Below are 18,332 nucleotides of genomic sequence, written 5' to 3' on the forward strand. Positions count from 1 at the left end.
AAAATTAATTGTTCATGGTTTGGCAAAGTCAGTGTCATGACCATTTTGCCAATTGTTTATTCTATCATCCCAATTAAATCACTAAAAAACTCATCTGTTGAGAAGTGATAAAATTCATTTGGAAGGACAAAAAGGTCAAGAATGTCAAAGAAACCAATGGGAAAAAATACAAGCATTGATACAAGCATTGTATCAATTAGTTCTACTTAGTACCTTGTTTCAGGTTCTGGCCCAAAACATCTTCTTGTAAAATCAGATCAATAATCTATCAACTCTAATGAGTTAGCAGTTTGTAAAGATTCCAACAGTAAAGGATGGAGCTTTAGTTGTACCAGACCACAAAGTATATTGCAAAATTATCTGGTACCATTAAGAAACAGAAAGGTAGATCAGTGGGATAGACTAGACATACCTACCTCATAGTAACCTTATGTGTGATCAATTTAAAAATTTAAGTTTGAGGGATATAAATTCATTATTTAATTAAAAAAATTGTTGTGAAAGCTAGAAAGCAGTCTGTATCTTAAACCATGTGCCAAGATAAGATCAAGATGGAAATGACCCAGAGATAAAGGAGGATATCATAAAAAATAAATTACAAGGACCCGGAATGTATAATCTATCAGACTCCTAGTTAGAAGAACAATTTTTGGGTAAACAAGGGATAGGGGGCATCATGAGGTGGGAAATGGATAATTTTGATTATAGTAAATTTAAAAGTTCTTGTGCAAATACAATCAATGGAGCAAAGATTAGAAGGAAAGCAGAAAATGGGAGGGGGATATTTTCATGGGCAATTTCTCAGATAAAGGTTTCATTTCTCAAATACAGAAAGAACTTTGTCAGATTTGTGAGAATATGAGTCATTCTCCTACTTGATAAATTGTCAAAGTAGTTTTTCAATGAAGATATCAAAACTATATGTAGTCATATGGAAAAAATGCTCTAAATCATTCTCGATTAGAGAAAGACAAATTAAAACCATTTTGAAATATCTTATACTCATCAGGGTGGTTAAAATGATAGATGTCCCTCAATTGGGAAATGGCTGAACAAGTTGTGCTATGTTTTGATGGAATACTACTGCGCCGTAAGAAATGGTGGTTAATTTCAGAAACACGTGGAAAGGAAGGACGTCCATCTCCAGAGAAGGAACTGATAAAGAGATACATAGTATGTTTTTCCATATATGTATATATACAATGTATAAAGATATATTACACATATGCGTATATTTGTGTTTAATTGTAGCTTTTTCTAGGGTGAGGTAGGGAAGGAGGAAGAAAAACAGCACAGCACAGACCAAAAGGAAACTTAGAAGGAAGCACAGAAAAGCTGGATAACTTTGAAAACAATGTATCACATAGTTGTTTTTTGAAACAGCCTGAAATGGAAATTCATGATTTGATATTGACTCCTTTGTTTATATTCAACTGTGTGCAAGGGAAATTTTTTTTTCTCATTTTAAATATAAGTTTTAAATGAATAAAAAATTTTAACAAGAAATTCAATTTCTAAATTAATTGGTTTGAAAACTGCCAAGCTGGCCTCATCCATTATGGGATTACAGGTGGTTGGAGCAGCTGCCAACTGCTTGGCCAAGAGAAGTCTGGGGCACGTGGGGTGGCCGGCAGCCTTTGGGGGTGGCCCTTGGGGACTGGCACTCAGGACTTACTGATCTAGGAACTTGACGTCCCGCAGGTTATCGAAGGATCTGTCGTCCTTGCTCAGGACCATCTTGGCCAAGGCCATCACGATCCCATGGTCGTGCAGCATATAAGCAAAATGTGCCAGCCGGACCAGGCTCTGGATCTCCACGAAGGTGTCTGTCCATATGCACTCGGAGGCCATCTTCACCACCTACAGCCACGAGACCGGGGACGTCCCGAGTGCTGACAAGGAGCGCCTTGGCTTCCCACAAGCCCCTGGGTACAGACCCGGGGTCTCCCGGCCGTTAACACGGGCCCTCAGCCAGCAGTCACCGGTGCTCCATGAAGTTACCGGACCGGGCACTCAATCACTGAGAAAAGTCCCAAACCTGCTCCGTTTGAGTCAGATGGCTAACTCACGACACCCTTTGCAAAGGGAATCAGGCGAACACATGGAGTGACCGCGTGAAGGGTAAGAGCCAATGGAAAATCTGCCAGGAGAAAAGCCCCTGGTGCTTCTGTAGGCCAGGGGAGACCCTCCAGCCTTGCCACATCCACACAAATGTGGCCATTGTCTCCCCTGTGGTACACAGCCCCCTCCTCAGCTGAGCCGGAGTCTCTAGGGAGTCTGGGGTCCAGGGGCCCCTCCGCCTCTCCCAGAGGGGTCAGAGGAAGACTGGGGGAGCAGGGTACTTGATGGGGGCGGAGTCTGTGGCTTCCACATGGCCCACTTCTGATAAAGACCAAGCCTGAGGGGGCTCAGCTGGCAGAGTCCAGCTGTTCTCTCGCAAGGGCTTCTGCTGCTCTGTGCTTCCACTCAGGAGCCTCTGGCCACCATGGGCCCCACAGGCCCGCAGTTCTGGGGGAGGATGCCCCTGAGACCCACACCGTCCGTGCTCCCCCTGCAGTCCCGGCTGCCCCCGAGGGATGGCAAGGTACCTGGGCTAAGGGCGGCAGGTTGAAGTCCATGAGACCCAGTCCGTTGCAGGAGTACATCTCTAAGGCAACCAGCACTTTGGCCATCTGCGCCTGGCTTTCATTTGTGCTCTGAATGGGAGGAAGCGGTACGTGCGGGTCAGGAGCGGGCCGTGGCTGGGATGGACTGGCACCAGGACGAAGCCCTGAGGCCGGACACCAACAGTCCGGCCTTCGAGGAGCTCCCCTTCTGTGGCTGGCCGGCATTCCTGCACCGGCTCACCTGGCCCGGGGTCCCCCTTACCGAGGCAGCGGCCAAGCCAGCAGGGCCCAGGAGCCCCAGGACCCTGGAGGAGAGACTGCTCCCTGAGACAGGGGCCTGGGAGGGGCCCTAGGGAGGCCTTCTTTCACAGCAGGAAACAAGCACTGAACAAGTACGAGTCAGCCTCCTCGGAAGGGCCTTTCCCACCTCACCGAATGCTCCCACCACTGATCGTCTCTACCTTCCCTGAACCTGCACCCCCACCTCGGGCACAACCCCTCCTCCGTCATCCTGCTCCCACCGCATCATTCACACTCATGCCCCCTTTATCACAGTCCCTCCCTCAGCTCCTCATCCACACCCACCCTCTCCACCTGGTGCCCCTCTGCCCTTGCATCATTCTCCTCGCCCACTGTGCCCGTCCCTTCATTCTTGTGCTCTCAGTTGCCCGCCATCTCCTTCCACTTGCCCGATCATCTCCCCCAACCCCCCCCACCCTGGGACCCGACCCCTCACCTCATCATCCATGCCCAGCTTGCCGCCAATCTGCTGCTGAATCAGCTGCTTGGCCTTCACCCAGGTGGCGAGGAGCTGCTGCCGGATGCTGATGGGCACTATCTCTTGAGGCAAATTTCCGTTGGTCAGCGTGAGAGCAAAGTCACAAACCTGAGTCCAAGACCACAAGCGGGCAGACAATGAGCCCTAGACCAGCCTTTCAAAAGCAGCCTTTGCAATTCCCCCCCATGAAAAGCCTCGGGACCCGATTCTGAATTGCCTGTTGCAGAGTGTGGGGCAGACTGTGCCCTGGGCATGCAGGTGGCTCCACAGGCAGGGGGGAGGCCGGGTGACCTTGCTGGCACTGGCAGCACTGCCCACATGCAGTTCTGGGTCACATCTCCGGGTGGGGGGCACTCCCCGGGAGCAGGGGCCTGGCTAGTTTCATGGGGAAAAGAATGCTTGTGGTCACTCCCCAAAGAGCGGGGCTCCTGGTCTCGGGTCCAAGGCAAAGGGTCCCTGTCACAGAAGAGCAAGGCCGAGGCACATTTATGGGCCTGCTCTTGGCCACAGGGGAGTAGGGCCCCGGTCGTGGTTCTGGGGCACAGAAAAGTGCTTGTGGAGGTTTAAGGGCCAGAGCCCTACATCCTGTACCGGAAGCAGGGAGCTCCAGACAGAGCAGCAAGAAAAACCTGAGACAGCGCCGCCCTTGCCCCAGAAACATAGTCCAACTTTAACGTAAAATTAAGTCAAGAGGGGCATTTGGGGGCACAGTGGACAGAGCAGCAGCCTGAAGACAGGAGTACCTGAGTTCAGATCTGTCCTAGATGTGTGATCCTGGGCAAATCACTTCTAATTGCCTCAGCAAAATAAATAAAATTTGGGAGAAAAAAGTCAAGAAATTGGCCTAAAAAATGAACAAACAACAATAAAAACCTGATCATGACAAGGTGCACTAGAGACAGAGAAGAGAAAAACACAAAAATCAAAACAACTGCATTTTTTAAAGTTTCAAAGAAAAATCCGAATTGGGCACAAGCTCAAAAAGATTTTAAAAATCAAACAATCGAGGTAAAGGAAGAATTGGAAAAAGAAATGAGACTGATGAAAGAAAATTATGAAAAGAAAGTCAACAATATGCTAAAAGAGTCACAAAAAATACTGATGACAATTACCCTTAAAAAACAGAAGTGGCAATGCATTGTTGTTGTGAAATGATCCAACCATTGTGGTGAGCAATTTGGAACTATGTCCAAAGAGCTATCAAACAATGCATACCCTTTGATCCAGCAGTGTCTCTACTGGGCCTATATCCCAAGGAAATCATAAAAAAGGGAAAAGGACCCACATGTGCAAAAATGTTTAATGGCAACTCCAATGGACTTGCAGCAGCCCTTTTTGTGGTGGCAAGAAACTGGAAACTGAGTGGATGCCCATCAGTTGGAGAATGGCTGAATAAATTGTGGTCTATGAATGTTTTTTTGTTTTTTTTTTCCCTATCTCTTTATTTTTTTATTTTTTTATTTTTTTTTTTTTTTAGTTTTTTTTTTTTAATTTTTTATTTAATAATTACATTATATTGACACTCGTTTCTGTTCCGATTTTTTTCCCCTCCCTCCCTCCACCCCCTCCCCTATATGGCAAGCAGTCCTTTATATGTTGGATATGTTGCAGTATATCCTAGATACAATATATGTTTGCAGAACCGAACAGTTCTCTTGTTGCGTAGGGAGAATTGGATTCAGAAGGTATAAATAATCCGGGAAGAAAAACAAAAATGCAGATAGTTTACATTCGTTTCCCAGTGTTCTTTCTTTGGGTGTAGCTGCTTTTGTCCGTCATTTATCAATTGAAACTCAGGTCTCTTTGTCAAAGAAATCCATCAAAATATGTCCTCATACAATATCGTTGTCGAAGTGTATAATGATCTCCTGGTTCTGCTCATTTCACTTAGCATCAGTTCATGTAAGTCTCGCCAGTCCTCTCTGTATTCATCCTGCTGGTCATTTCTTACAGAACAATAATATTCCATAACATTCATATGTGGTCTATGAATGTTACGGGACATTATTGTTCTATAAGAAATGATCAGCAGGATGATTTCAGAGAGGCCTGGAGAGATTTACATGAACTGATGCGAGGTGAAGTGAGTAGAACCAATAGAATATTGCATACAGCAACAAGAGTATATAATGATCAACTCTGATGGATTTGATTCTTTTCAACAATGAGATGATTCAAGGCAATTCCAGTTGACTTGGAATGGAAAGTGCCATCCTCATCCAGAGAGAGAACTATGAAGACTGAATGTGGATCAAAGCAAAGTATTTTCATCTTTGTTTTGGTTGCTTGCTGTCTTGGGGAGGTGGGGAGGAAAGGCAGAAAAATACGAAACACAAGGTTTTGCAAAGCTGAATGTTGAAAACTATCAGTGCATTTATTTGGAAAAATAAACTACCACTAAAAGTGAAAAAAAAAAAACCCAAAGCAGAAGTGGCCAAATGAAAAAAAAAAGGAAAAAACTTCTTCTAAGAACTTCTAAAAGATGAGTTGGTCAAATGAAAAAGATGTACAAAAAAAAATCACTAAAAAGAATAGATGGAGACAGAGCCAAGATGGCAGAGTAAAAGTAGGGACTTATTCAACCTCTCCTGCAAATCCCTCCAAATAGTTTAAATAATGACTGTAAAGAAATTTTTTAGAGTATCAGGGCCCACAAAAAATGGACTGGAACAATTTTCCAGCCAAAGATGGCTTGGAAGGTCAGCAGGAGGGATCTGTTGCAGGAAGATAGGAGAGCAGCACAGACCTAGTCCCAGTAGAACCCTGGGCCCTCTGAATCAGTGACCATTTCTACACCTCTCAGCCCACATACACTAAGGACAGCTTGGAAAGTCAGCATGAAAGGTTTGTCGCATCAGGGTGTGTGAAGCTCTAGGGTGTGTGAAGCTTTCCAGAGTCACTGAATTAACAGTGGAAGCAGCAAGACCCACCACATAATACCCACAGTGTCAGTGGTAGCAGTGGTGGCTTCTGGAGGAATCAAGCAACAGATGGTAAGGGGACAGAAGAGTTGAGTAAAAATAAAAGCTGAGTAATAGGCTGAGAAAAGCAGTAGGCAACAGAAAAAGATTCTGATCATAGAAAGTTACTATGGTGATGGGGAAGATCAAAACACACATTCAAAAGATAATTCAAAACTGCTATATTCAAAATCTTCAAGGAAAAATAAGCATTGGCCTTAAGCTATGTAAGAGCTCAAATGGGATCTCTGTGTCTGGTATCTTATCCTGCCATAAAAAAGATAAAATTGGCCAACTGGGAAAGGAGGTACAAAAGCTCACTGAAGAAAACAATTTCTTAAAAATTAGAATTAAGCAAATGGAAGCTGATATTATGAGAAATCAAGAAACTATAAAGTGATACCAAAAGAATAAAAAAATACAAAACAATGTGGAATATCTTATTGGAAAAACAACTCACTTGGAAAATAGATCCAGGAAAGATCATTTAGAAATTACTGGCCTACCTGAAAGTCATGATGTAATCATTATCTAGGTATGAGGCTAGACATCATCTTTCAAGAAATTATCTGGAAAAATTGTCCTAAAATAATCAATAACTTTAATAATCTAGTGTTTGACAAATCCAAAGATCCCAACTTTTGGGATAAGAATTCACTGTTTGACAAAAACTGCTGGGAAAATTGGAAGTTAGTATGGCAGAAACTAGGCATTGACCCACACTTAACACTGTACACCATGATAAGGTCAAAATGGGTTCATGACCTAGGCATAAAGAATGAAATTATAAATAAATTAGAACAACATGGGATAGTTTATCTCTCAGACTTATGGAGGAGGAAGAAATTTATGACCAAAGAAGAACTAAAGATATTGATCACAAAATAGAAAATTTTGATTATATCAAATGGAAAGTTTTTGTTCAAACAAAACTAACGTAGACAAGATTAGAAGGGAAGCAATAAACTTGGAAAACATTTTTTACAGTCAAAAGTTCTGATAAAGGCCTCATTTCCAAAATATATAATTGACTCTAATTTATAAGAAATCAAACCATTCTCCAATTGATAAATGTTCAAAGGATAGGAACAGACAATTCTCAGATGAAGAAATTGAAACTATTTATAGACATATAAAAATATGCTCCAAATCATTATTAATCAGAGAAATGCAAATTAAGACAACTCCGAGATACCACTACACACCTCTCAGATTGGCTAGAATGACAGGGAAAGATAATGTGGAATGCTGGAGGGGATGTGGGAAAACTGGGACACTGATACATTATTGGTGGAATTGTGAACACATCCAGCCATTCTGGAGAGCAATTTGGAACTATGCTCAAAAAGTTATCAAATTGTGCATCCCCTTTGATCCAGCAGTGTTACTACTGGGCTTATATTCCAAAGAAATCTTAAAGAAGGGAAAGGGACCTGTATGTACCAAACTGTTTATGGCAGCCCTCTTTGTAGTGGCCAGAAACTGGAAACTGAGTGGATGCCCATCCATTGGAGAATGGCTGAATAAATTGTGGTATATGAATGTTATAAAATATTATTTTTCTGTAAGAAATGACCAACAGGATGATTTCAAAAAGGCTTGGAGAGACTTACATGAACTGATGCTGAGTGAAATAAGCAGGACCAGAAGATCATTATATACTTCAACAACACTACTATATGATGATCAACTCTGATGGACCTGGCCATCTTCAGCAATGAGATGAACCAAATCAGTTCCAATAGAGTGGCAAGAAATTGAACCAGCTACACCCAGAAAAAGAACTCTGGGAAATGAGTGTGAACCACTACATAGCATTTCCAATCCCTCTATTTTTGTCCACCTGCATTTTTGATTTCCTATACAGGTTAATTGTACACTTTCTTTCTTTTCTTTTTTTTTTGGAGTTTTCCTTAAAATGATCAGCAGCATTTATTTCACACAATCAGCAAACATCATATGTAATGGGGACAAAGTCGAAGTATTTCCAATAAAATCAGAAATGAAACAAGATCACCCACTATCACCATCACTATTTTTTAAAATTTTAAATAGCTTTTTATTTACAAGTTATATGTATGGGTAATTTTACAGCATTGACAATTGCCAACCTTTTGTTCCAAATTTTCCCCTCCTTCCCCCCACCTCCTCTCCTAGATGGTAGGATGACCAATATATGTTAAATATATTAAAGTATAAATTAAATACAAAATAAGCATACATGTCCAAACCATTATTTTGCCGAATTATACACTATTTCAAAGTCCAATTCTTTGTGTGCAGCAAAATAACTGTATGGACATGTATACATATATTGCATTTAACATATACTTTAACATATTTAACATGTTTTGATCTACCTGCCTTCTTGGGGAGGGGAAGGGGGGAAGGAGGGGAAAAATTAAAACAGAAGGTTTTGCAACTGTCAATGCTGAAAAGTTACCCATGCATGTATCTTGTAAATAAAAAGATATAATAAAAAATGCAAAAAAAGAAAAAAGAAAAAACTGTCCGGATATTCTAAAACCAGAAAATTAAATAGAAATTGAGAGAATCTACCAACAATCTCCTAAAAGAGATCCCAAGATGAAAACTCCTAGGAATATTATGGCCAAATTTCAGAACTTCCAGGTCAAGGAGAAAATATTATAAGCATTCAGAAACAAACAATTCAAGTATAGTGGAGCCACAGTTAGGATAACACAAGATTTTGTAGCTTCTACATTAAAGGATTGGATGGCTGGGAATATGGTATCCTGGAAAGCAATGGAACTAGAATTACAATCAAGAATCACCTACCCAGCAAAATGAGTATAGGAGAAAAGGTGAGTATTCAATGAAACCAATAGAGGATTTTCAAGCATTCAGCACTAAATAGAAAATGTAAATTTAGGATTCAGGAGAAGCATAAGGGGATGGTCAGGAAAGGGATGTTATAAAAGACTTAAGAAGGTCTATCTGTTTATATTCCTATACGAGAGGATGATACTTATAACGTAAATGAACTTTCTCATTATTAAGGCAGTTAGAAGGAGTGTGTGTATATATATAGACAGAAAGCATAGATGTGAGTTGAATATGAAGGGATAATATCTTAAAAAATAAAATTAAAGGGTGAGAGAGGAAATGTATTGGGAGAAAGGGGAAGGGAAAAGTGGAATTCTGTAAATTATCTGCCATAAAAAAAGAAAAAGCTTTTACAATGGAGGGGAGGAAGAGAGAGGAGGGAGACTGAATAAATCTTAATCTCATCAGAATTGGCTCAAAGTACAGAAATTTATCCTACTCTGTAGGAAAGCAGGAGGAGAAGGGGATACAATAAGGGGGAGGGTGATAGAAAGGAGGGAATTTTGGAGAAGGTGGAAATCAGAAGTAAAATGCTTTTGTGAAGGGACAGGGTGAAAGAAGAGAAAAGAATGGGGGAGAGAGTAATTCCGAAAAGAATTTTAAAAGCAAGTTTCTCTGATGAAGACCACATTTCTCAAACATAAAGGGAACTGAGTCAAATTTATAAATAAATAAGAGCCATTGCTCAGTTGACAAATGATCAAAAGATATGAACAATTTTTAGATGAACTAATCAAAGTATTTATAATCACATAAAAACAATACTCTAACTCCTATCGACTGGAGAAATGCACATTAAAACAATTCTAAGGTACTACCTTATACCTATTAGATTGGCTAATGAATCAAAAAAGGAAAATATCTGAGGAAAATAAGACATTAATGAATTTTGATGGAATTGTGAACTGATTCGACCATTCTGTAGAGCAATTTGGAACTATGACCTCTAAAATCCTGCATCGCCAATAATACCAGTACTAGGCATGTATCCCCAAAGGATTTCCAGAAAAGGAGAAGGACCTATCAGGATGGTGAAAGTGAGCAAGGCAATGTGTGGTCCAGAGGCAAGACTACCAGGAGCCTTAATGCCAGCAGATTAGAGCGCTTCTCCAAGTGGGAACAGTTGGTTGTTTACCTGGAGGGAAAGCCATGGCTGGCAACAGAGGCCCAGCACATGTACTCATAGAGATCAGAATACTCACAAACATGAAGACTGGCCTGACAAAAATGATGGGGAAATTCTTAAACTGCAAAATGAAAAATGAGAACTCCACAGACCGTAGCAGCAGAACGATTCATCCGTCTCTAAGAAAGCAGCCTTTAATTCCATCGAAAGTGGAGTGCAGTGGAAGCTCAGTGAGATGCCGGGTTCTCCACTCAGGACAAAGGCAGGTGAAATTCAGCTTAATACGGATAGTAACAATACAAAGCATTTTTACTTGGCTCTAAAGGCAGTTTATGAGCCAAAGGCATAAGGGCCTGGCAGCTACTCAGTGCTACCCTTCTGTCAAAATAGTTTGCTGAGGATTGGCAGCTTGTTGGAGTCAGAGGTGAGAATGGGTGGCAAAAGGGGGCAAGGTAAGAAGCCCTGCAAAGGGCTCGGAGTGCCACCTTCCACGTACACCCCAAATCCCCAGGCCAAGCAGGGCCAGATCTCAAGCTGAATTATAAAGGGGTAATCATCTAAACAATGTGGTATGGACTGCTGGGCAGAGCGGTGGATCATGGGGGAAAGGTCAGGCACACAGACAGTAGCAAATGACCCTGATAACCGAGACAAAGGCAAAGATCCAAGCTGCTGGGACCAGAACGCACTATGTGAAAGAAACTGCGAAGAAAACGGGGAACAGTTTGGCAGAAACTAGCTCAACAGCTTATCGAGATACCAAGGCCAAAATGGTGCACAATTTAGACAAAGTGTGATGTCATAAGCAGACGAGGGGAGCAGGGAATAATACGGGGAGAACCGACCACCAAATAACAGACAGAAAGCATCACGGGATATAAAATGAATAAAGATGATTACATTAAAAGGTTTTTGTACAAACAAAACCAATGCAGCCACGATTAGAAGGAAAGCAGCGGAAAATCTGGGGGAAAATTATAGCAATTTTGTCTGATAAAGGCTTCGTTTCTCAAATAATATAGAGGACTAAGTAAAAATCGTAAAGGAAAAAAGCACATCTGTGTGAAAATATTTATGGTAGTTCTTTCTGTGGTGACATAAAGGCTCACTTGTATTAGACTTAGATATTCTGAGGGGATGCAATGATTCAAGGCAGGCCCTCAAAGGATTCAGGATGGAAAATGCGGCCTGCCTCCAGAGGAAGACGTGGCACAGTCTGAATAAGGCCCAAGCAAATGTTTAAGTTTTCCTTTAAGGGTTCTCCTTCTCTCTCCTTTCTCCCTTCCTTTTCCTCTTCCTCCTCCTCTTCTCCCTCCCCCTCTCCCCTTCTTCCTCAACATGACCAGTACAGAAATCATTGCTCCTTTGGGAGCTAAAGATCAAGGAAACAAGTTCAGCGAGAGCTGAGGAGGCCCCAAGGACAGAGCCCTGGGGCCGGCGCTCGTGTGCAGTGTGGTGTGGGCACACCCACGTGCCGCCCGCGCAGTGTGTTGGGGGCGCACCCACGTGCTGCCCCCGCAGTGTGGTGTCGGCGCACCCACGTGCTGCACGCCAGAGTGTTGGGGATGGGTGGGAGCCGACAGGCAGCGCCCTGGGCGCCAGGGCTCGAGCACACCGGGAGCCAGAGACCCGTGGGGAGTATTAGTGACCGAGTGTGGTCCTGGGGGCAGAAGGGGGGGTGACCGCGGGGAGACCCCAGAACTTGGGGGGGCTGGCAGCTCATGGCAGAGGGGCTTCGTGGAGCTGGGGGAGCACCCACAGAAGTGAGCAGGAAGCGCCGGCAAGGCCCCAGGGCAGGGATGACCCGGCTCCCCAGAGGCTGGGACGGAGGCCCACAGGGACCAGCTGCGGGGAGGGCAGCCTCAGCCCCGGCCGGGCCCCCTCTCCGGCTGTACCCCCTCCCCCTCCTGTCGGACGCTCCCCACCTCAATGGCCGCTTTAACTTCGGCGATGGCGCCCGTCTCCAGGGGGTTGATGTGAGTCTGCGTCGTCTTCAGAAAGTGGCGCCCCTTTTCCGACGTGTGCGAGGGGATCCAGAAGAGGATGAGTCCCCGAGCCAGGGCGTTGCACAGCTGCACGAGCATGACTGTGTCCCTGCAAGGGGCAGGAGCGCGTCCACTCTCCCGGCCTCGGCCCCCAGGGGGCGCCCTGGGCACCTGGACTGGGGGCGGAGACTTCTGGGGGCGGCAGCTGCCTCCGCTCCTCCTCGGAGTTTGTCCGAGTTCCTCTTGTGGGTCGGGGGAGGCGATCAGGGCGATGAGCCCTCAAGGAGGGCGCCCTCAGCGAGCCGGGAGGGGCAGCTCTCGTCAGGAAGGGGAGGGGGCTGAGGGGACGAGCTGACTCCCTGCCCCCCACCCAGTTTTCCCTGTAATGGGAGGGTCCTGGAAGGGATGATCTCCGGCATCCTTTTCCAGTCTAAGTAGAGTTAGATGGGATGTCTAAAATCCTCAGATAACAGAAGGAAACCTGAGGCTCCCCACAAGGGTCTTCCAGGGCCCACTTCTGGCCCCTCCCATTCAGCCCCACTGCCCCTGGCTCCGCCCCAGAGCAGGAGCCCAAACCGCCCAGTGAGGGACCCTGGGCATTGAGAGGAGGCCCGAGGAAAGGCTTTCTGCCAACTGGGGGGTCCCCTAGGGTAGCAAATGCTCCTTGACTTGCACTGTTGGGAGCTCTGGTTTCCTGGGTGTGGGGTCCTGGGACAAGATCCAGAGGCAGGCCCCTCCCCCCTTCCCCATCCCTCGGCCCTCTCTCTCCCCCAGACTCCCTCCCCCTCCCCCACCCCCACCCTCAACCCCCTCTCCCCCCACAACCCCCTTCCCCCCCTTTCCCGGCCCCCCCCCCGGGCAGGCCCCTCACCCATTGTGGCCGGTGACCTTGAGGGTGTTCAGCAGGCTCTGCAGCAGCTCCACCAGCTCGCGCTGCCGCCCGGCCAGGATCAGGTGCTGGTTGTGGTTGAGCGCGTAGACCGCCGTGTTGTGGACCAGCCAGGCCTCGTTGATCTCCTGGCCGATCTCGGCCGAGCGCAGCCAGTTCCTGGTCACGTACTGGGACAGGTTCTCGATCCAGGAGCTAGAAAGGCAGAGAGCTGGGACCTCAGAACCGGCCCGGGGCGCTGGGAACCCGCCCCGCCAAGGCACTGGCTGCCTGCCCCACCAGGCGCTCGGAACCCACCCCCAAGCGCCCGGGCTCTTGGAACCCGCCCCGCCCAGGCGCTTGGAACCCGCCCCACCTGGGCGCTCGGAACTGGTCCCGCCAGGGCACTCAGAACCTACCCCGCCAAGGCACTGGCTGCCTGCCCCACCAGGCGCTCGGAACCTGCCCCATCAGAGAGCTCGGAACCCGCCCCACCCAGGTGCTCGGAACTGGTCCCGCCCCGGGGGGCTCGGAACCCACCCTGCCAGAGAGCTCAGAACCCGCCCCACCAAGGCACTGGCTGCCTGCCCCACCAAGCGCTTGGAACCCGCCCCGCCCAGGCGCTTGGAACCCGCCCTGCCAGAGAGCTCAGAACCCGCCCCATCAGAGAGCTTGGAACCTGCCCCGCCCAGGCGCTCGGAACTGGTCCTCAGTCCCTCCTCGAGCTCAGCCTTTTCCTCTAAGGAGTCAAGGCTGGGAGGGTGGGAGGGCCGGGAGGGAGGAGGTAACAGGGTGGGGGAGGGGCGCCGTGAGTTCTGGGGTGACCTGGAGCCGGGGTGGGGGAGGGGCACTCAAGAGCAGGGAGGCCAGAGAGCACAAGGCCCGCCTGCTCCCAGCCTGATGGACGCCCCCTCCAGGGCCAGCAGACGGCCCTAAGAGTGGGAAGCGGGGGCCTGGGCAAGGGCAGCGGCCCAGGGATCCGGGCTTGGCTCTGTCCTACAGCTGATAAAGGTCATGAGATTTGCAGATGGCGCCAGGACGGGGATAAGAGCTCCCCACAGTGGATGAGAGCCAGCATCCAAGGGGGTTTCCACAGAGTATTAAATGGAGTCTAATAAACGTAAAGTCTGGCTTGGGTTCAAAAATCAGTTTCCTGAGTACAGAGAGCGAAGACCCGGGGTCTGAGCAGACCACAAGCTTCCTGGTTGGGCAGTCGGGATTTTGGGGCCGGCTTCTAGGAAAAGGGAGGGGAAGTCCCCCCCGGCCAGAGGCTCCCTAATCCAGACGCTGGGTCTGGGCCGGGGCCCACGTCCCCCCACCTCTGGCTCATGTGGAGAAGAGAAGGTCGCTGCTGTGACTCCTGAGCAGGAAGGATTGGGGGGGGGAGGAGGAAGGGGCACTTCCTGGACAGGGAGAAGGTCCCCTCAGCGGTCACTGAGCCCTCTGCCCGGGGCTGCAGGAGGGTGTTCTGGGGAGGAGGGAGGGAGCCCCCCTCCGTGCTCTCGGAGACAGAGACAGAAATAGACAGAGAGACAGAGATAGAGACAGAGAGAGATCCCAGGCAGAGGGATCTCTCAAGGGCAGGCCATGGGGGCCGAGGAGGAGCTGGGGTTCTGAGGGGCCCGTTGCCTCTCCTAGGCTCTTGCCAGGGCTCCCAGCACCTGCCCCGAGAGTCTGGCTGCCCTGGCCCCAACCCACCCGGGGCCGGTCTCATGCAAAGCTCAGAACGGATACTGGTCCTAGGGAGAGGGAGCACAGGTTCTGGCCTTGGGGAGGGGGGGACCTGGGTTCTGGCCCTGGGGGGGGCCCAGGTTGTAGCCAGGGGGGCCGGTGCAGAGACCTGTAGGTGAGCCACTCGGCATCCTCCTCCGGGGGGACCACGACGGTGCCAGTGTGGTGCTGCACCGAGGTCTCCGGGGGCACGGGCCGGTCGTTCAGCGCGATGCCCTCGGACTGAAGGAAGTGGATGATGGCCTAGCAGGGTTACAAAGGACGGGCAGTGAGGGGGGCCGGGCCGGGAGCTGGTGGCTCCCTTAACTCGTCCCCCCCGCCCCCAGCAGCATGAGGGCGGTCCCTGCACAGAGAAGTTGTGGGGATTCTGCTCCCCAGGGCCCCCCCCCAGCTTCTCCAGGGTGTAAGGACCCTGGCCATAACTGACCCCTCTCGGACTTCCCTGGAATGGGAGAAGGAGGGATGAGAGAGAGAGAGAGAGAGAGAGAGAGAGAGAGAGAGAGAGAGAGAGAGAGGCAGAGAGACAGAGACAGACAGAGATACAGAGAGAGAGAGAGAGACAGAGAGAGAGACGACACAGAAAGAGACAGAGAGACAGAGGCAGAGAGACAGAGACAGAGAGAGATACAGAGAGAGAGATACAGAGAGAGAGACAAAGACAGAGACAGAGAGACAGAGGCAGAGAGACAGAGACAGAGAGAGACAGAGAGAGAGACAGAGAGAGATACAGAGAGACAGAGAGACAGAGAGAGAGATACAGAGAGACAGAGAGACAGACAGAGACAGACAGAGAGAGACAGAGACATACACACACAGAGAGACACACACACAGAGAGACAGAGAGAGAGACGACACAGAGAGAGACAGAGAGAGATACAGAGAGAGAGACAGAGACAGAGAGAGACAGAGACACACAGAGACACAAAGAGAGAGAGACAGAGACAGAGAGAGACAGAGACACACAGAGAGACACACACAGAGAGAGACAGAGAGAGATACAGAGACAGAGAGAGAGACAGAGAGAGACAGAGACAGAGAGAGAGAGAGACAGAGACACACAGAGACACAAAGAGAGAGAGACAGAGACAGAGAGAGACAGAGACACACAGAGAGAGACACACACAGAGAGATAGACACACACACACACACACACACACACACACACACACACACACACACACACAGAGACGCTGTGTGAGCCTGTGCACGGCCAGGAGGGCACGAAGGTGAGCTGCGAGTACGGGCGGGTATGAGCCTGCCTGGACGCGAGGGGGGATAGGGGCAGAGAGGCTCCGCCAGGGGGCGCCGGACCTCGGCGTTGATGAAGCCCACTTCGGCGAAGGTGCGCTGGACTTCCAGGGGCATCTTGGAGCCCAGCGTCAGCTCCGAGGAGCTCGGCAGCTCCAGGGAGGCCTCGGCCGCCCCCTTCTTCTTCTTTCCCCCTACTGGAACAGCAAGGGAGGCTCCATCCCGCCCTCGGGGTTCCCGTCCCTGCAATGGGTCTCCCGCTGCTCCCGGCCTCCCGCAAAGGGCCCCACAGAGGCGGGGGGGAGGGGGAGATGGGGGGGGGACTACACTGAGTGCCGGCCTAGAGTCGGGAAGCCCCGAGGGCAAAGTCAGCCTCAGCCGCTTGCGGGACCCTCCCGAGGCTTCAGCCCGATTTGCCTCCACTTTCCCGCGGTGAAACAGGGATGAGGCCCCGCCCCCGGGGGGGGGTGTCAGGCTGCCTCCCGGCTTCCTTTCTGAGCTCCGCTCCCCCCCCCCACCAGGAGGGCTCTGGCGTCCTCAGTCTTCCCGAGTTGGCCCCGATCAGGGGAGGGGGGGGCAAGGACCGCAGATGGGGGGCGGGTGTGAGGGATCCTGCGTGTGCACGGAGACAAGCGGCAGGTACCGGGCTGGGGGGCGTGGGCACGTGTGAGGGCGTGCCCGCGGGGGCAGGGTGGTCTGCGGGGGGGGGGGAACGGGGGGAGAGTGCCCGCGGGGCCTCCCGCCTCGCGCCCCCTCTCACCTTTCCTGACCTTGGACATCTTCTTGATCAAGCCGTCGTAGAGCAGGCAGAAGCGGCAGGCCGTCCGGCACACGTCCCACACGCCCTGCTTGCGCGCCACCTTGGCCAGGTCCGCCCAGATGTGGATCCTGGCCCCCAGAAGCCTCGGTGACGGAGGGCCCCGAGCCCGCCCGCCCGCCCCGGGGTGACGGCAGAGACTGAACCCGCCCAGAGGACCCCGGGCAGACGCCTCTTGGCCCCTGGTGACTTAGCCGGCGCCAGCCTCGGTTTCCCCGCCTGATGCTGTGGGAGCATCCACTGAGACGGTGCCCGAAAAGCACTTTGTGACCCCCGAGCCAATCTGTTCAGCTGTGCCGGTCAGGGTCCGAGACCAATTAACAGAGGCTCCCCAGGGCGTGGCCACTGGCAGAGAGCCGGCCCTAAGCCACCCCCCTGCGGCCGGCGCTCCTCCCCCCCTCCTCCCCAGCTGGTGTCCCTCCTCCTTCTCCTTCCCCCTCCCCCAGAAGCCAGCGCTCCTCCCCCTCTCACCTCTCCTCCCGGTTGTTGTGCTTCAGCCTCTTCAGGTGGCCCTCGGCTTTGTCTATGCTGGTCGTGTGGTGACGGGCCTTGGCGCAGAGGAAGCTGATCTGCCTCCTGCTCTTCCCGGCCGACACTGAGGAGAGAGCGCCGAGGATGGAGGGAGGGGCAGGCGTTTGGGGGGACCCAGGCCCGAGCTCGGGCCAAGCTGAGGCAGCAGGACCCTCACGCGGGCTCGTGAGGATGCCCAGGCAGAAGGCCCGGAGCCGGCGGCTCCAGCGGGCACCCCCTGCGCCCGGTCCCTGCTGGCTCTGGGCCGGCCCTTCTTCATCTAGCTCCAGCCCGGGGCCCTGAAGGAGACCGGCTACTAAGCAAACTCAGGTTTGCTGTGCAGGAGGTGGGGGGGCGGCTGACCTGGGCTCCAGGGCCCCCACAGCTGGACAAGCCAGAAATGGGAGGGAGGGAGAGAGGGAGGGAGCACCCTGGGAGAGAGGGAGGGAGCACCCTGGAAGAGCTCCCCAGCCTGGCTCCCTCCTCCTTCCTATTTCTGTCTGTCGCTCCTGCATCTCTCTTCCTCCTTTCTCTTTCTCCCTTTTTTCTCTTTCTTTTGTCTCTTTCTCTTTCAGTCTCTTCGTATAAAAACCGGGCAATCATTTCCCCTTGAAGAACCGGTGAAGAATAGCGCTCCTCCCTGTCCCTCAGGACCGGAAGTGGGGAGGAAAGGCCCGGGGTCAGAGGCGCAGACCAGCTACCTTTGGCTTCGTTCTCGCCATCCAGGACAATCTGAAAAGCGTCGGGCGCCATGGCGATCCCCACGGTCACCAGCAGGGCGCGCTTTTTCCGGACGCTGTCCTTGGGTTTTGCTTTTTTCGCCTGTGACAAACGAGAGGAGACACTTGCCGGTGGC

General features: G+C 50.1%; 1 protein-coding gene across 1 annotated transcript in view; it reads right to left on the reverse strand.

Moving 5' to 3' along the window:
- Nucleotides 1-18,332, reverse strand: part of CFAP46 (cilia and flagella associated protein 46) — a 123,098-nt gene that overhangs the window by 74,774 nt on the left and 29,992 nt on the right. Inside the window, exons 14-23 of the mRNA XM_051973884.1 lie at nt 18,178-18,298; nt 17,438-17,561; nt 16,910-17,037; nt 16,213-16,346; nt 15,011-15,144; nt 13,174-13,386; nt 12,243-12,411; nt 3,343-3,492; nt 2,589-2,696; nt 1,676-1,860 (exon numbers count right to left, since the gene is read on the reverse strand). Of these exons, the coding sequence (XP_051829844.1) occupies nt 1,676-1,860; nt 2,589-2,696; nt 3,343-3,492; nt 12,243-12,411; nt 13,174-13,386; nt 15,011-15,144; nt 16,213-16,346; nt 16,910-17,037; nt 17,438-17,561; nt 18,178-18,298 (1,466 nt within the window). The remainder of the gene's footprint in view (nt 1-1,675; nt 1,861-2,588; nt 2,697-3,342; nt 3,493-12,242; nt 12,412-13,173; nt 13,387-15,010; nt 15,145-16,212; nt 16,347-16,909; nt 17,038-17,437; nt 17,562-18,177; nt 18,299-18,332) is intronic.

Source organism: Antechinus flavipes, chromosome 2 (genome assembly GCF_016432865.1).
Source record: "Antechinus flavipes isolate AdamAnt ecotype Samford, QLD, Australia chromosome 2, AdamAnt_v2, whole genome shotgun sequence".
Taxonomy (NCBI): domain Eukaryota; kingdom Metazoa; phylum Chordata; class Mammalia; order Dasyuromorphia; family Dasyuridae; genus Antechinus; species Antechinus flavipes.